General features: G+C 48.0%; 1 protein-coding gene across 2 annotated transcripts in view; it reads left to right on the plus strand.

The window, feature by feature from the left end:
- Dhx35 (DEAH-box helicase 35) overlaps positions 1 to 13,119 on the plus strand; it is a 60,907-nt gene extending 47,788 nt beyond the window's left edge. For both annotated transcript variants that reach the window (XM_075962894.1, XM_075962895.1), the window contains 7 exons: positions 655 to 749; positions 1,549 to 1,626; positions 2,846 to 2,975; positions 5,635 to 5,716; positions 6,624 to 6,695; positions 9,093 to 9,204; positions 12,041 to 13,119. In XM_075962894.1, coding sequence (XP_075819009.1) covers positions 655 to 749; positions 1,549 to 1,626; positions 2,846 to 2,975; positions 5,635 to 5,716; positions 6,624 to 6,695; positions 9,093 to 9,204; positions 12,041 to 12,085 — 614 coding nt within the window. In that variant the 3' untranslated portion in view covers positions 12,086 to 13,119. The remainder of the gene's footprint in view (positions 1 to 654; positions 750 to 1,548; positions 1,627 to 2,845; positions 2,976 to 5,634; positions 5,717 to 6,623; positions 6,696 to 9,092; positions 9,205 to 12,040) is intronic.
- Positions 13,120 to 14,445: the final 1,326 nt, after the last annotated feature.

Consider the following 14,445-nt stretch of genomic DNA (forward strand, 5'->3'; position numbering starts at 1 on the left):
TTATGTGCTAAAGCAACATACCAAGTTAGTTCCAGTTTCTCTGCAGATTTTTGTTGATGTGAGTTAGGGCAAGGTCTGTTTCTTTAGTTACAAACATCTTGGTAGTATAGGAGCTGTTCTTCCCCCCCCCACCCCCCGAATGGTCCTGTTTGTATTTTATGCCTTTGTTGTATCAGATGGCCGTTTACGAAGGCATGTTTCAAAGGTAGCGTGGTAGAAGTTAGCTGTGAGATTCTAAGTGCAGCTGTGAGAATCCTCAGTTGGGACACATGGAGCCATTCATGGCATGGTAAATACCTACATGCTAGGGAATTGAAAAAAGAACTATAAGATATGATCTTATTTTACATTTTACAGCCCAGTAGAAGGAAAACGTTGGGAAATGCCCTTAACTCCTTATTGCTATGTCGTCCATTTGTAGACACATCTTTTGTGTTCTGGGTAACTTCGGCTGTTCTCGGGAGGTCCTGAGCATCGCTGCTATGTTTGCAAACACGCCTTGTGTGTTCTCGGGAACTTCAGCTGTTCTCAGGAGGTCCTGAGCATCTCCGCCATGTTTACAAACATGCCTCTTGTGTTCTAGGGAACTTTGGCTGTTCTCAGGAGGTCCTGAGCATCGCCGCCATGTTTACAAACATGCCTCTTGTGTTCTAGGGAACTTTGGCTGTTCTCAGGAGGTCCTGAGCATCGCCGCCATGATGCAGATCCAGAATGTTTTTGTGTTCCCCTCAAACCAGAAGTCTCAGGCAGTAAGTCCAGCTTCTCCCAAGCTCCTCTCACTGTTCTCTTGTGCATTTTTGTCAAATCTCACCTAGAAAGTACTATAGACACTTGTATAAAGATCCTAGATTGCCACTGAGTGAGTATGCTGTGTGTATAATGGGAAGATTTCACGAGCATGATTATACTCTTCCTGTATACTGTGGAGGCAGAGTCTGTCACTCACACCCAAGTGGTTTTGTTTGTTGTCCCTTTAGTTAACCTTTTAAGACCCCGCCTCTCATGCAGGTGACTCAGAAAAAGTATAAAACCCTTTGTGTAACATGGCAGTGCCCCCTTTTGCAGCCCTTCCTGCCCCGCCATGTTTCCTACCTCTGGTACATTACAAATTCTGCTTGATTTTTATTTTTATTTATTTATTTAGTGTAATGTCTTTCTTCCACCACTGTTGTTCATTATTGTATCCAGATGCTTAGAACAGGGCTTGGTTGACAGTGGTACTCAGTGGGGAAGGAAGGAAGGAGGCAGGGAGGCATTTGATTATGTGGCATTTGGTTCAAGGAGAAAGTTCTGAAGTAAATGATTTGTGTCTTCGCCATATGTATTGTACCTGGTGCCTCTCAGCCCCAGGAAACAAGTGGCATTATTCAGGATCTTTGCCACGGAAAGAACTCAAGGCTGGGATCCAAAGGGAACAAAGAGGAGGTAGTGAACAGTGTATGGTTGTAGGACATGGGGATGTCTGTCAACCCTTCTCGAGTATACCATGTCCACCAGTGCAAGAGGCTCATGGAAGTCAAATTCTAAATGGAACTTTATCCTTTACAGACTCGAGTGCACCGGAAATTTGCTGTGGAGGAGGGTGATCATCTCACCATGCTCAATGTGTACGAAGCATTTATCAAAGTAAGCATGACCACACTGGAGGCTCACACACACACACACAGACACACATGCACACACGTACACGCGCACACACATTCTGATGCCCTAGGAGCAAGGTCAGAAGTTACAGTTCATAAACCCCTGGCCAGGAGACCCCTCTGCATTCCAGTTAGTTAGACTGCCAGCCTCCCTCTGGAGAGACTAGTGTTGCCGGAAAGGCTAAGGGTGTTTCCTTTTCTTTGTCTGGTTATGTGTGACACTTGAGGCTGGCTGACAGCTTGACCTCCCAGTGTCCCTCGTGCACTGTATCAGGAAAGAAGGACAACATGTGATGAACGGGCCGAGAAGCACGATTGGGTGGACTGAATCTTGAAAGGCATCCCAGAGAGCATGTTCACTGAGCCTTGCTTAGATCCACATGTCCTCTTCCTGATTAGCCATGGGCAGTGCTAATTTCCATTCTGAGTACTCTGTGGAACTGAGAGCAATTAATAGAACTTAAAATTCCCACTTGAAAGCTAAACAACGATGCAAAGCTTTAAAAGGTAATATAAAGGAAAAGGAATAATAGTTCATATTTTTAGTAATTTAGTATAATTTAAAAAGAGAAATACCAGAGTTTTGTTTTTACCAGAGATCTGAGAACGATTGCTCAGTAGGTGAGTTTAAGTTAGCTAAAGTTCACGATCCAGCTTTACCACAGAAGAGTGCATTTGTAGGTCGGCATTGGACCATTCTCTGGTTGTCTTCTGAAAAAAAAATCCTGTGTAAATTACATTTAAAAATGTTATCATGTTAAAAATTTATTTGAAAGCTTTTTTCCCTGGCTAAAAGTCAAATTTTGGAGCTCTGTTCCCTCTGCTGAAACTCAGCACAATGTAACGGTCTGACTCAAGAGTACGGAAATTAGGCACTGTGGTGGAAAAGTCCCCTTGAGGGCAGATAAGGATTTGCAAATGGTTTCTGCATGTGCTGTGTTGCTTCCCGTAGCTAACAGACTTACCCAGAGCCATGGGGAGTGGAGCTGACCTTCTTTAGATTGACTGTGCATGTCCGTCAGTTCCCTTTGGCTTGCTAGTGTGAAGAGTGGGCTGGGGGCAGCAGGCAGCGTGTTTGGTTGTTACCCTCTGCGTTAGAGATGGGGTTGGGCGAGTGGAGAAGAGAAAGTAACCTGTTGACGGCATTGCGTCAGCCAAGCTGTCTGACCTGGTGACCGTCTCCTCTGCATTCCCCTCTGCAGCACAACAAGAGCTCCCAGTGGTGTCAGGAACATTTCCTGAATTACAAGGGTCTTGTCAGAGCTGCCACTGTGAGAGAACAGTTGAAAAAGCTCCTCGTCAAGTTCCAGGTGCCCAAGACGTCCAGTGAAGGTGGGTGTGGCCTGTCCCTGCCCGTGGCTGTCCCTCTCTGCTCCACACAGTCAGATTCTCCAGTTCTCATGCTGGGCTGATGTGAGGCCATGTACCTGCGGCCAGCTTACATCCCGAGCTTCCTGCACCCATTCAGTGGGAATGTAAGGCTGGGCGTCCTTATGGAAAGATCCATTTTTATTCCTGTTGGCTGTTACTTTCTCCCCCGAATTGCTGAAGCTTGTGAAAATGCTTAAGGATTATTAACTTCCACATCATTGCACGTATAATCAATATAGTGATGGTTGTTGCAAAAATTTACATTTTTTGACAGTGTCTCATATAGCATGTGCTGACCTCAGCCTTACTATAGCTGAAAATGACCTTGAACTTCTGATCCTCCTGCCTCCAATGTGCTAGGATTGTGTGTGTGTGTGTGTGTGTATGTTGGGTGGGCATATGAGTTGAACCTTTCCTCTACTGGGTTTTGAACTCAGGTATTAAGACTGTCTGTAAGGGCCTTTGCCTGCTGAGCCATCTTAACATCCCCAAATGTTAACTTTAAATGAATGAAATTCATAGGTATTACATGAAAACTGCATGTTCTTCTCACATTCAGTGTTATTAAAGTTTAGCTTAGGCATTCAAGGGTAAGGCTGTACCAGACGTCCTGGCTTGTAGCAGTGACCGAGGTGGCCATTTGTGGCATCCACTGTAGGTGGCACCATGTCAGGGTCTCCGCATTCTCTCTCTGTCTCCCTCTGTATGGTGTGCAGTTGATGGTGTCTTTAGTTTACAGAGGAACCAGGAGGGCCTGGGAGGAACCACATGACCTTCAGGATTGCATAGCTTGTATTCCGCCAAGCCAAAGACCCAGCATCCAACTTGTAGGAAGGGGCGCACCGAGTCATTTGGCAGTTTTGAAGCCTGCTGTGCAACAAGCACCTCTGACATTTCCTGAGTGCGCTGAGTGTGCTGTGTGTCAGTTCACATCATGCTATTTGCACTCTGGGAGATGTGTGTGCTAGGCCGGGCAGCAGTCTGAGTGTTGTGTGTTAACTTACATCATGCTCTCAGCGCTCTGGGAGACTTGGGCTGCTTTAGGCTAAGGGAAACCTGTTAGAGCCAGGACCCAGGAAGTGCTGTTTGCTTTTCTATTAATAAAAAGTGATTGGCTATGACAACAGCTTGGTTCACTGAGAGCCCAGGGCAGTCAAGAGAGGTGTCATGGAGACACATAGACTGTCATGCTAGGCTATAGGGCCTTGTAGAAGTGACAGTGTAGACACTTTAGTCACAGTGGGTGACAGTGGCAAATAGCAGAAATAAGTGAAGGGAAGGAGAGATCCGCCAGAGCTTGCCATGCAGGGTGCCATGCCAGGGTGCCATGCAGAAACAGGACACTTGGAAGGGTTGCCAGCTGGAGAACATCTGCCCGGGGTCCTGTCGCCTGGCAGATAAATGACAGCCTCACCTCTGCATCTGTCTTCCCCTGTCATCCCACTGCCCAGGAGTGGGGTGCGGAGGAATGATTTTACGAAGCTGGGTTTCGAGGGTCACAAACAGTTATTGCATGCATTTCTACCCTCTCTGAAACAACCCACGAGAACAAAGCATGTTGTGTATGGGGATTCTGACCAGCTGGAGGAAGGGGCTGCATCTGGATGGGCAGTGGACAGAATGCAGGCTTGAGGTTTAGCATCTCTGCTGGGAACAGTCATGACAGTCAGACAGGACAAGCAATTGCATATAAATTACAATACATCTAGGAGGTTAGAGAACAGTAAAATGTATTCCAACAGTTATGCAGTTAAAAACCAAGTTTATTATAGAATGACTTTCTTGAGCCTGTTGGATAGGTAAACAAATGATTAGAATATAAAACTCACCAAGAAGAAATAAAAACACACAGGTAGTAATTTAATTTCTAAAAAATAAAAGAATGTAGCGTAGCCTCCCCTTCCCCCACCAAAACCTGCTGTAAAAAATTCAGTAAAATGATTTTTGAGAGCCCTATAAGGCTCCCACCTGTAGCAACCTGTTTGCCCATGCACTGTGCTTCATCAGAGCTAAAACACGTATTCATCGTTATTTTATATATTACTAGGAGTGACTGCCACTGTAATTGTGTCTTGACTTAAGTGAGTTAAAATGGCTTAGAATTGATGAAATGGAGTATATCTTCAGCCATTAAAACATGATTATCCCCTGCATGGTAATTTAGAATTCATCTCATGGCTATGAGCTAGTTCATGGAGATGCTTTATTCATGAAAGATGTGTTTGCTGTAGCAATAGAAATGTCAGTTAAAAAGGAACAGAATGTTTGGAAGTGGTGGAGAATTGCAGACTAGCTGGCAGCCGGAGACAGGGCAGTGTGCTTTCGCAGTTTGTGTCTCCACAGTGCTCTGAGCTCGCTGACCAGTCTGTGGAGCGGCTGCCTTGGGTCCAGGCATCTGTGCCTGGGCTTGGTTGGAGAGCCCTTGTTATGGGGGCAGTCCTGCCTTGTTCTGACTGGGGGAGGATGCGTCCTCAGACGCTGAGCGGTTGTCAGACCTGGGAGCACAAGGCCGAGTGTGCTCAGAAATGGTTTCAGGTGGCCGAGACAGCCGGGGAGGAGCATGTGGAACGCGGTGCCAGGGTGCTGGGTCTCACCAGCCTTCTGTTGCTGCCTTGTGCAGGTGATCCGGATCCTGTCCTGAAGTGCATCGTGTCGGGCTTCTTTGCAAATGCTGCGCGGCTTCACTCCTCTGGAGCATATAGGTACGAGGCCACAGTTCACCGTGCAGAGGTCAGAGCCGAGCGGCTTCTAATTGACATCAGGTCTCCTAAAACCGAGTGAGGTTGGCTGTCAAGCTTCCAGCAGACTGTCTGCTCTCTGGGAGAGTCCTAATGCCCAACGCAGCCATACACAGTGACACGTGTTTAGGATGTCAGTGACATATCTACATTTCAGTATGGGAGGAACCACTAACAGTGGTGTGGTCTAGAGAAGACACTTTCCCCAGTGGGCTGTTCGTTGTGTCCCCAAGTTCTATAGGACACAGCCTGGCGTGTGGGATGGCATTTTGTCTTTGGAGCCTTCAGTTGTTTCTTCACTGGGTACATACAGTGCCTCCTGCCGTCGCCTGTCGTCAGTGTTTCACTGTGCAGTAGGCAGTCTGTGGAACCTCAGTTTCTGCAGGGAAGGGATCGTTTTGAGAGGGCATCTGTAGACGATAGACACGATCATTATTGTGGATAAATGTTCTCTTCCTGTGTGGTTTGTTCTGAGTGTCCACAGTGTGTCCTCTCCCATGCGGGGCTCGCTAGGCAAGCACTGTGCTGCTGAGCTAACCTCACATTTTATTTTAGAAAGAGAAGGGTCTTGCTAAGTTGTCCAGGTTGCTCCCTGCCCCCATCCTTCTGACTCAGTATTGCAGGTAGCTGGGATTACAGTCGTTATTACAGCTGTGCTCCACCATGCCCAGCCCTCTTCTCGCCTGATTTATTCTTGGTTCCGAGGTGGTAGTGTTGGTGGAGGTGTGTCTAGAGAGTAGCGTCTCGTCTGTGTGCACCTGGGGGTTAATACTAACACATTTGTAGAAAAGGACTTGCATATGTAAAGTGTTCCAGGCTCTTACAGTAAGTGCATGCAGTGTGCTTCACACAGAATTCTCATGTCTCATAGGACGATCCGTGATGATCATGAGCTGCACATCCACCCTGCCTCCGTCCTCTATGCAGAGAAGCCACCCCGCTGGTAAGCCCCTCCTGCTGCTGAACTTGACCCTGCATGTTCTCTGGGTGGCCTGGCAGTACAGGCTCTCTATTCCCTGTGTTGACTTGGGTGTGCTGGGTTGCCAGGATTTCTGCTTTATCAGGGAACTTCTAAAGGTAGACAGCATTCCAGTAACTACCCAGCTATCTTACACTGTACTCAATAAAATATTCTTTAAAAAAATCTTAAGCAAACTGCAGTGTATCTCCTCAGTCATTCTCCCAACAGGTGCTCACTTTGACCCACTGACTAAAGGCTTCCTTTTTGAGGTACAGCACGGAGAGGGGACTCAGATCCCATCTATCCTTTGTTTGTTTGTTTGTTTTTCAAGGCAGGGTTTCTCTGTAGCTTTGAGGCCTGTCCTGGAACTTGCTCTTGTAGACGAGGCTGACCTCAAACTCACAAAACTCCACCTGCCTCTGCCTCGCTGGGATTAAAGGTGTGTGCCATCACCACCGGCCTCCAGCTATACTGTTAACAAGCAAACAGATTGAATTCTTGTAGGAGAAGGCTTTTCCTAGTGGCTGTATGCAGCGCTGGAGTCAGTGCCGGGAAGCCAGGCTCCGTGGAGAAATTAATAATTTTTGCTCTGGACCTGGTGACTGGCGTTTTTGGCAGGAAAGGACTCAAGACAGTTACACCTAGGAAAGAGGGTAGCAGAGCTGTGGCAGCATGAAGGAAGCACATGTTTTTGGGGACTGAGCAGTGAGCTGACAGAGGGTGACCAAAAGAAGATTCCAGTCTGCAGTGCTGGCTGGGAAGACAGAGGCAAGTGCAGCAGCGAGAGATAGCACGGATATTTTTATGGTGTTTCACAAGCCACGTTTATGTCTTCCCAGGTCAGTGCTAATTTGGGCTTACATTTTGTGTTTATTTCCTATCTATAATTTATTTACACTATATTTTACAAAAATATGGATTGACAAAGGATTAGAAATTTTAAAGGCAGTAACGCTTTGCCCTTTACTAGTTGAAAGAACTCGGTCCTCGGGAAGACAGGAGCATGCGGCGTGGCGAGAAGTTGGAAAGTGTCAGTGATAGGGATGGAGCCGGGGAACACTGGTGCCAGGCACATTGCACCCTGTGCTCCCAGCAGCAGCACCGCCTGGAACCATGTTGGAAATGCAGGTTCTTGGCTCTATCCAGCCTTCCCGAATCGGAACCTGGGGCGGTGCCCACTGTTTAACTCCTGGCAGTGTTTCTGATGAGTATTTAAATTGACCAAAGAATTAGGCCATGCTTTTACCAGTGCAGGTCTAGAAGCTTCTTAGGTGGAGTGTGACCCGAGCGCTGGATTTATAGCTGTCTCCCTGCTCCCTTGAGTATATAAAAGTCCAGGAGGGAACCCAGTTTTCTGTGCGTCCTGTTCTTCTCTCCATTCATTCCCCCCTTTCCCTCCTGTCTCCCTGCCATCTCCTCGTCTCCTTTCCCTGCTCTCCTTTCCCTCTCTTTTTTCTTTCCCCAAGCTTTGAGCATAGTAAGGAAGTTACATTCCTAGCCCTGCCACTTCCCCTCCCCTTCTTTCCATCCACCGAGATTCATTTACTAGTGTTTAAGAGACAAACTCCATATGGCTTTTGTATTTATAGGTTTGTAGTTCTTAAGGATGCCCTGAGTTAATTCTTCCCATAATTCAGAAACTAGTGTTTACTCTGTGAACTCCTGAAGTCCAGGGCTTAGCAAACATGTTCCTTGCTCTTTGACCATATTTCCTTGTCCATAGAGAAGTCTTTTTCCTCTTAAGACATAATTTATGACAGTTAAAGATGGGTTTTGACAGAGGTATAACCTGCATGCAAAATTGCATTTAAAATATTTTTGTCACTTTGGAAGGTTCTTTTGTGTGTCTTTATGGTCATTTTCTAGTCTTTTGGAACAATCAAGACTTTGAGCCAGCTGGGCGGTGGTGGCGCACGCCTTTAATCCCAGCACTTGGGAGGCAGAGGCAGGCAGATCTCTGTGAGTTTGAGACCAGCCTGGTCTACAAGAGCTAGTTCCAGGACAGGCTCCAAAACCACAGAGAAACCCTGTCTCGAAAAAGCAAAAAAAAAAAAAAAAAAAAAAAAAAAAAAAAAAAAAAAAAAAAAAGACTTTGAGCCCATTTCTGTACTTTCTAATTAAGTCTTTAAGTTCTGTTGAGAGCTCTGCAGATGCAGGCCACAATCTGGCAAGGTCCTTTGTGGCTGGCTGGAGAGCCCTGAAAATCATGCAGGATGTAGAGTTGCATCTGTGGAACACAGTGACTTACCTACTACTCGGTCGGGAGGCTGAGTGAGCTGCCGCAGTGCCTGTGTGTAGAGCCGCACCCAGACAGCGTGCACCTGCTGTGCTGAGAGCAGAGGTGACGTCAGCCTGTGTTTCCATCCATTCTTTGTTTAGGGTTATCTACAATGAAGTTATACAGACCTCCAAGTATTACATGCGAGACGTGACTGCCATAGAATCTGCTTGGCTGCTGGAGCTGGCTCCACACTTTTATCAACAAGGAACGGTAGGACTGGAGGGAACCTGGCCCCAGGCAAACAGCAGCCTCTTCATAGCGTTGTCTGTATGTGTTTTCCATCTCGGTACCCTAGATCATTCCCAGCCACCCCCATGACACGTGCGCGCGCGCACACACACATAGTACACAGGTGAGACCGTTACTACTTGCACTTTGGAAAACAGATTTATGATTTTTTCATTGTTGCAAAAATGTTCCATTCATTGACCCCAAAGTCCATGCATCCTTCTAATATAACTTAGTTGAAAGATGGTTGATCATGTTTGGAAGACTGACAGGTATACTGGCTTTCTGGCTGGGTGAGGCCCACAGACTGTTCAGTCTGCACTGTGCTGTAATTGTGTGGTAAGTTAGTTAGTGTAATTATTAGTGTGAATGTGCATGCATGTGTGAATGTGTGTGTTGCTGGAAATTGAGCTGAGTGATTGTTTTTAAGCACGCTGCCTTGAAATGATACCGTTAGTCCATTTTAGTCATTGTTTTTATTTTTAAAACTTACTGCTTTTCAATTAATGTTCTTTTTTAGTATTATATTTTATTTCTTTGAGGCCTTTTACACCCTGGACTCCTCCTCATGGTTGATCTTGAATTAGTATCACACTGCTTAGCTATAATGTAAGAAACTTACACCAGTATCTTGCTTTGTATCCAAGTATCCTTTGTGCTGTTGATGGTCAGTAATTTATTTCTGCACATGTTTATACTTGGTAATATGTTATGATTACTTTTAAGCAGTTAGTTGTATCTTCACCAGAGTGAATAGCAGAGCATCTCTATTTCCCACTGTCATTGTGGGATCCCTGCCTGAGGAACTTCCTTCAGTGCGTCTTCAGCGCCGGCTTGTGGTGGAACACCCTCTTGTTTATTTGAAAGTGTATTGCTTCGTTTTTATTTTTGAAGGATAGTTTCCTCTCTGTAATTCTACCTTGAATGAATTTTGTTTTGTTTTTCATCTTAACCCTTTAAAGCGTTCTTTTGCCATGTGCAGTGTCTCTGAGAGGCCAACGGCCGTTCTCAGGCCTCCCTGTGTATGCAGAGGGTCTTGTTTCGCCCCTTCGAGGTTGCAGTCAGCAGGGGTGGAGCAGTAGCTGCCTGCCCTTGGTGACCCTTTTGAGGTGCCACAGACCTGCTCCGTGTGTTTGTTCATGTGCTTTGCTCTTGGAGAGTGATCCCTCCTCTGTGAGGCTGAGGAGTTGCCCTCTGAACCCTTGCACCATTTAATTCTTAGGTCAAAGAGCAAAACACTGCTCAAACCATTGCAGTTCTTCACATGTCCTGACACGGGTATTTCAGCTGGGAACCAGACGGACTGTGCATGCATGGTGTGCTTCGGCTCTGTTGGGTTGAATAGAAGTTACCTGGAGTAGAAGAAAGCCTCTTCCATCTAATCGGCTGGAAACAGCAGCCTTCAGGGGCCAAAGACATAGTTAGAAGGCAGGCTGGGTGTAGAGAGTGGGCGTGCTGTGGAGGGCCTGTTCCAGTAGCAGGGTGCTGCCCTCCGGGAGGCAGCCCAGCACTGGAGAGAGCTGGCCGACAAACTGAGTATTTTTCCTTCTCAGCTCAAAGTTGGTTTCTTTAGGTCAGACCCACAAAGTTAAGGGGCAGATTGCTTCAGTGTGTTGAAGAAAATGACAAGGTTAGCATTCTGTGTTTATCTCTTCTCTCAGAATTTCTGCTCTCAGCCCTCACCTGCACCATGATGAGAGGGTTGGGGAGAGTTGGCCCTTTAGAAACCACCCAGAACATCCTCACTATATGGCAGGGCTCCCCAGAACCCCTTTGTGGCAGCTTGGTATCTTTTTGGATCGAGGTCCAAAGGTTGAGCCATTTCTTCAGGGACTCTCCAGGTTTCCTGCAGGGCAGGTCTGCTGCCTTGGACACAGAGCCGAGCCTCTGGGCCGTGTGCAGCCCTCAGTTGTTGGCATGCTCTTCCTGGCGCCTCTGGTGACTTTCCATCATTTGTCTTTCAAAGTTGCTTTCTCTCTGTAGAGGCTCAAAGTCAGCTTTGTTTATACTCGGCGTTCCTTCCAATAAAGACACCAGAAATGGCTCACTGGCTGGTGGTGTTTTTGCCTCTGCCTGGATGAGGCCACCCATGTCCAGAATTAGTTTAGGGTCATGTCTGGTGAGGAACAGAGAGGGAACGATTCAGAGAAGCAGCAAGCCCACCGAGATTTGCCCCAGAGAGACCCTTGGGATCTAGGAGAGCATCTGGGCTCACTGTTTGAGGACCCGTGCTCTCCTCTCAGGCACAAGTGTGTAGAAAGCCTGGAATCCGCCCATATTCTTAGGCCTGGGGCCTGCTGGCCTGTCAGCTCATGTTGTTGGTAGTGTGCTGTCTCTTCAGGGCTGCAGTTCTCTGGGGTTCTGTGTGGTCATGTTGGATGTGCTAGTGCTAGGACATGGGGTTTGGGCACTAGCAGTTGGGGGTACAGCATCCTCTTGGGAAGAGCTTCTGGGTGCTAGCCTGGCTGAGCTTGAGGGTCTGTGCCTCATTGGTTTATGTTATTGACGGGATGTCAGCTCCCCCTCCGTTAGTGAGGAGAGATCCCTGATTAGAAGCTTATGTTCATCCTTTGCCTCAGATACATATTTGAGAATTTGTAGGAATTTAGATTTGCCTACATTCCCTCACTTTTCAGTTGTGCCCATGGCGATGTAAGGAAGCTTCTTGTTATTTATAGCTGGCCCCCTGCAGACAGCTTCCTAAGGGGCACAGCATTCCTTGGGACCCTGTGGGCTAGGTGGAGGATCTGACTGGAGTCGGCTTGAGTTTGCTTTCTCAGTCTCACCATCTCCATTAATGTTTCCTCTTCTCTTGCAGCACCTGTCCCTGAAAGCCAAAAAGGCCAAGGTCCAGGACCAATGAGTGGAGCTCAGCATGTGGCTGCAGGGACGGCTTGACATCCTCCCTCCGTGTTTCCGGCGCCAGCTCAGGTGGCACAGGCAGTCGCTCAGGTGTGGACTGCGCCCTGCACATTAGCTCCCTCTTCCTGCTCCCCTCAGCATTTGTTATCCTCGCTGGGACCCAAGAGGAGTCTGAGCATGGCCAGTGTCCTGCTGCACTGCTCCTAGGCCAAGCAGGCGTTGGCTCGGCTGTGCTCTGGCCTCCAGTCCTCCCTCTCGGTAGCCAGCACGCTGCTCCAGCCGTCCTGGTCCTGCTCTGTGGTGGGCGAGGAGGGGACTGAGCTGCTGGAGGCCGAAGGCTGTGTAGACAGGGCTCTCTCGCTGCCTGTGTTGGCCTGCTGTGCCCATAGTTTGTTGACTGCTGCGGTCAGCTGCTGCTCTGTGCAGCAAGTACAGAAGGAAATACGGGCACGGGCCCCAAACCAATCAGCTTCTTCCTTTCCTCTGCCCATGTCCCTGCTTATCTGCAGCGGGAGACTTAGTGCCATGATGGTGGGCCATGCAGGATCACAGGCTCCGTCTTTGTTAGCAGTGGACTTAGCTTTCTCTCAGAGCACGATGCCACATTCTGGTGCCAGTGTCTGGGCGCCAGGGAAAGTTCATCAGCCTCGACCCCACGGGACTCCTCTTTAGCAGGAACCCACTACAGTTTAGACGCCCTAAACTTGTGTAGCTCAGGAATATAACTCTTGTATATTTATCTTTGTTCGTTTGCTTGCATTTTTGCAAGATCACGGGCAGCTCCCCCGGGCACTGTTCATACTCAGCAGGGCTGCTTTGCTGCGACAGTGGTGGCACTCCAGCACACGGCAAGACAGACTTCTCCCCTACTGTCTCAGCCATGTTTATTTTAAAAGCGTAGCTTAAAAGTTTATTTTTGTACTGGTTTTAGTTTGGACGTGCCACTTTGGCACCAAACCTCTGTCATTTTTATTTCCATTTTATAAGTGTGTAAATAGTGGTACGTTGTTAATCATAATAAATCTTTCTACCTGAGGGGACGTGTTTCTCCCGTCTGTGAGATGGTCTGGTTCATTATTCCAGGTGAGGCCTGGCAGTGTCTAAGATACCCGATGCTGTCGTATTACAGCAGCTGGGGTGGGGCGCATATCGACACAGAGCCCCGTAGTACACGCTATGTGCCCGGATGCTCTCAGACATCTTTGTTGGAAGATCTGAAGAGGCTCTCACTCTTGTCAGCCGCGGGCTCCCTGCTGTTTCGTTAATGTTTTTTGTGGGGTGTGTACGGGCAAACCATAGTGTGCTTGTGGTCACATCTGGAAGCCAGAGGTTTCCTCGGGTGGCATTTCCCAGATATAGCCCACCTTATTTTTGAGACGAGGTCTGTCACCGGGACCTGGGGTTCACCCTTTCAGTTAGGCTGGCTGCCAGTGAGCTCCAGGGTTCCCCCTCTGCCTCCTCAGGGTTAGGATTATAAGGCGTGCACCGCCACACCCAGCTCTTTATATGGCTTCATAGAATCCCACTCAGGTTCTGTGCTTGCGTGCAAGCCCCTGGTTAATAGAGCCATCTCCCCAGCTTCCTTCTGTGGTTTGTTAGTTTAAAGAGGTTTCTCCGTAGCTCTTTTGGTTCCTGGCCTGGACCTAGCTCTTGTAGACCAGGCTGGTCTCGAACTCACAGAGATCCACCTGCCTCTGCCTCCCGAGTGCTGGGATTAAAGGCGTGCACCACCACTGCCTGGCTCTTAAAGAGGTTTTAATTGTATTTTTATCTCATGTGTTTTCCCTGTGTGTGTATCTGCACATGGGCATGCCTGGGGACCAGATACAATGGAATGGATTGTGGCTAGCTGCCACGCGGGTGCTGGGAACTGGACTTGTGTCCTCTGCAAGAGCAGCAAGTGTTTTCTTTCCTTCCTTCCTTCCTTCCTTCCTTCCTTCCTTCCTTCCTTCCTTCCTTCCTTCCTTCCTTCCTTCCTTCCTTCTTTTCTTTTTTAAAGGTTATGTTGTAGTGGAAGGGAAAGGGGCTAGAGGAACCCTATCCTCAAATTTGAGGTCACATATCTAAAATGGGAGGCTGTGCACTCCAGAGTGGTGCAGATGGGAGCAAGCCAGCTTCTCTTGCTGCATCTGTCTTTGCATGGTCCGAGTACATAGTCATCTCTACCTCCCCATCCAGACAGCTGAGGGCTGCCTTCCGACTCTGTCTCCTGTGCTACACTGCATTATAGCCTTTCTGGGAAGAGGTGGACTCTCACCATCCAGGAAGTCTGCACGAGACTGTGGCCCAGGGTATCCTTCGTGCATTTCCATGTGTTCCACAGGTGATTTGCTGTGGATCGGAACCCAGGCTCTGGCCTGC

This window comes from Microtus pennsylvanicus, chromosome 2 (assembly GCF_037038515.1).
Source record: "Microtus pennsylvanicus isolate mMicPen1 chromosome 2, mMicPen1.hap1, whole genome shotgun sequence".
Taxonomy (NCBI): Eukaryota; Metazoa; Chordata; class Mammalia; order Rodentia; family Cricetidae; genus Microtus; species Microtus pennsylvanicus.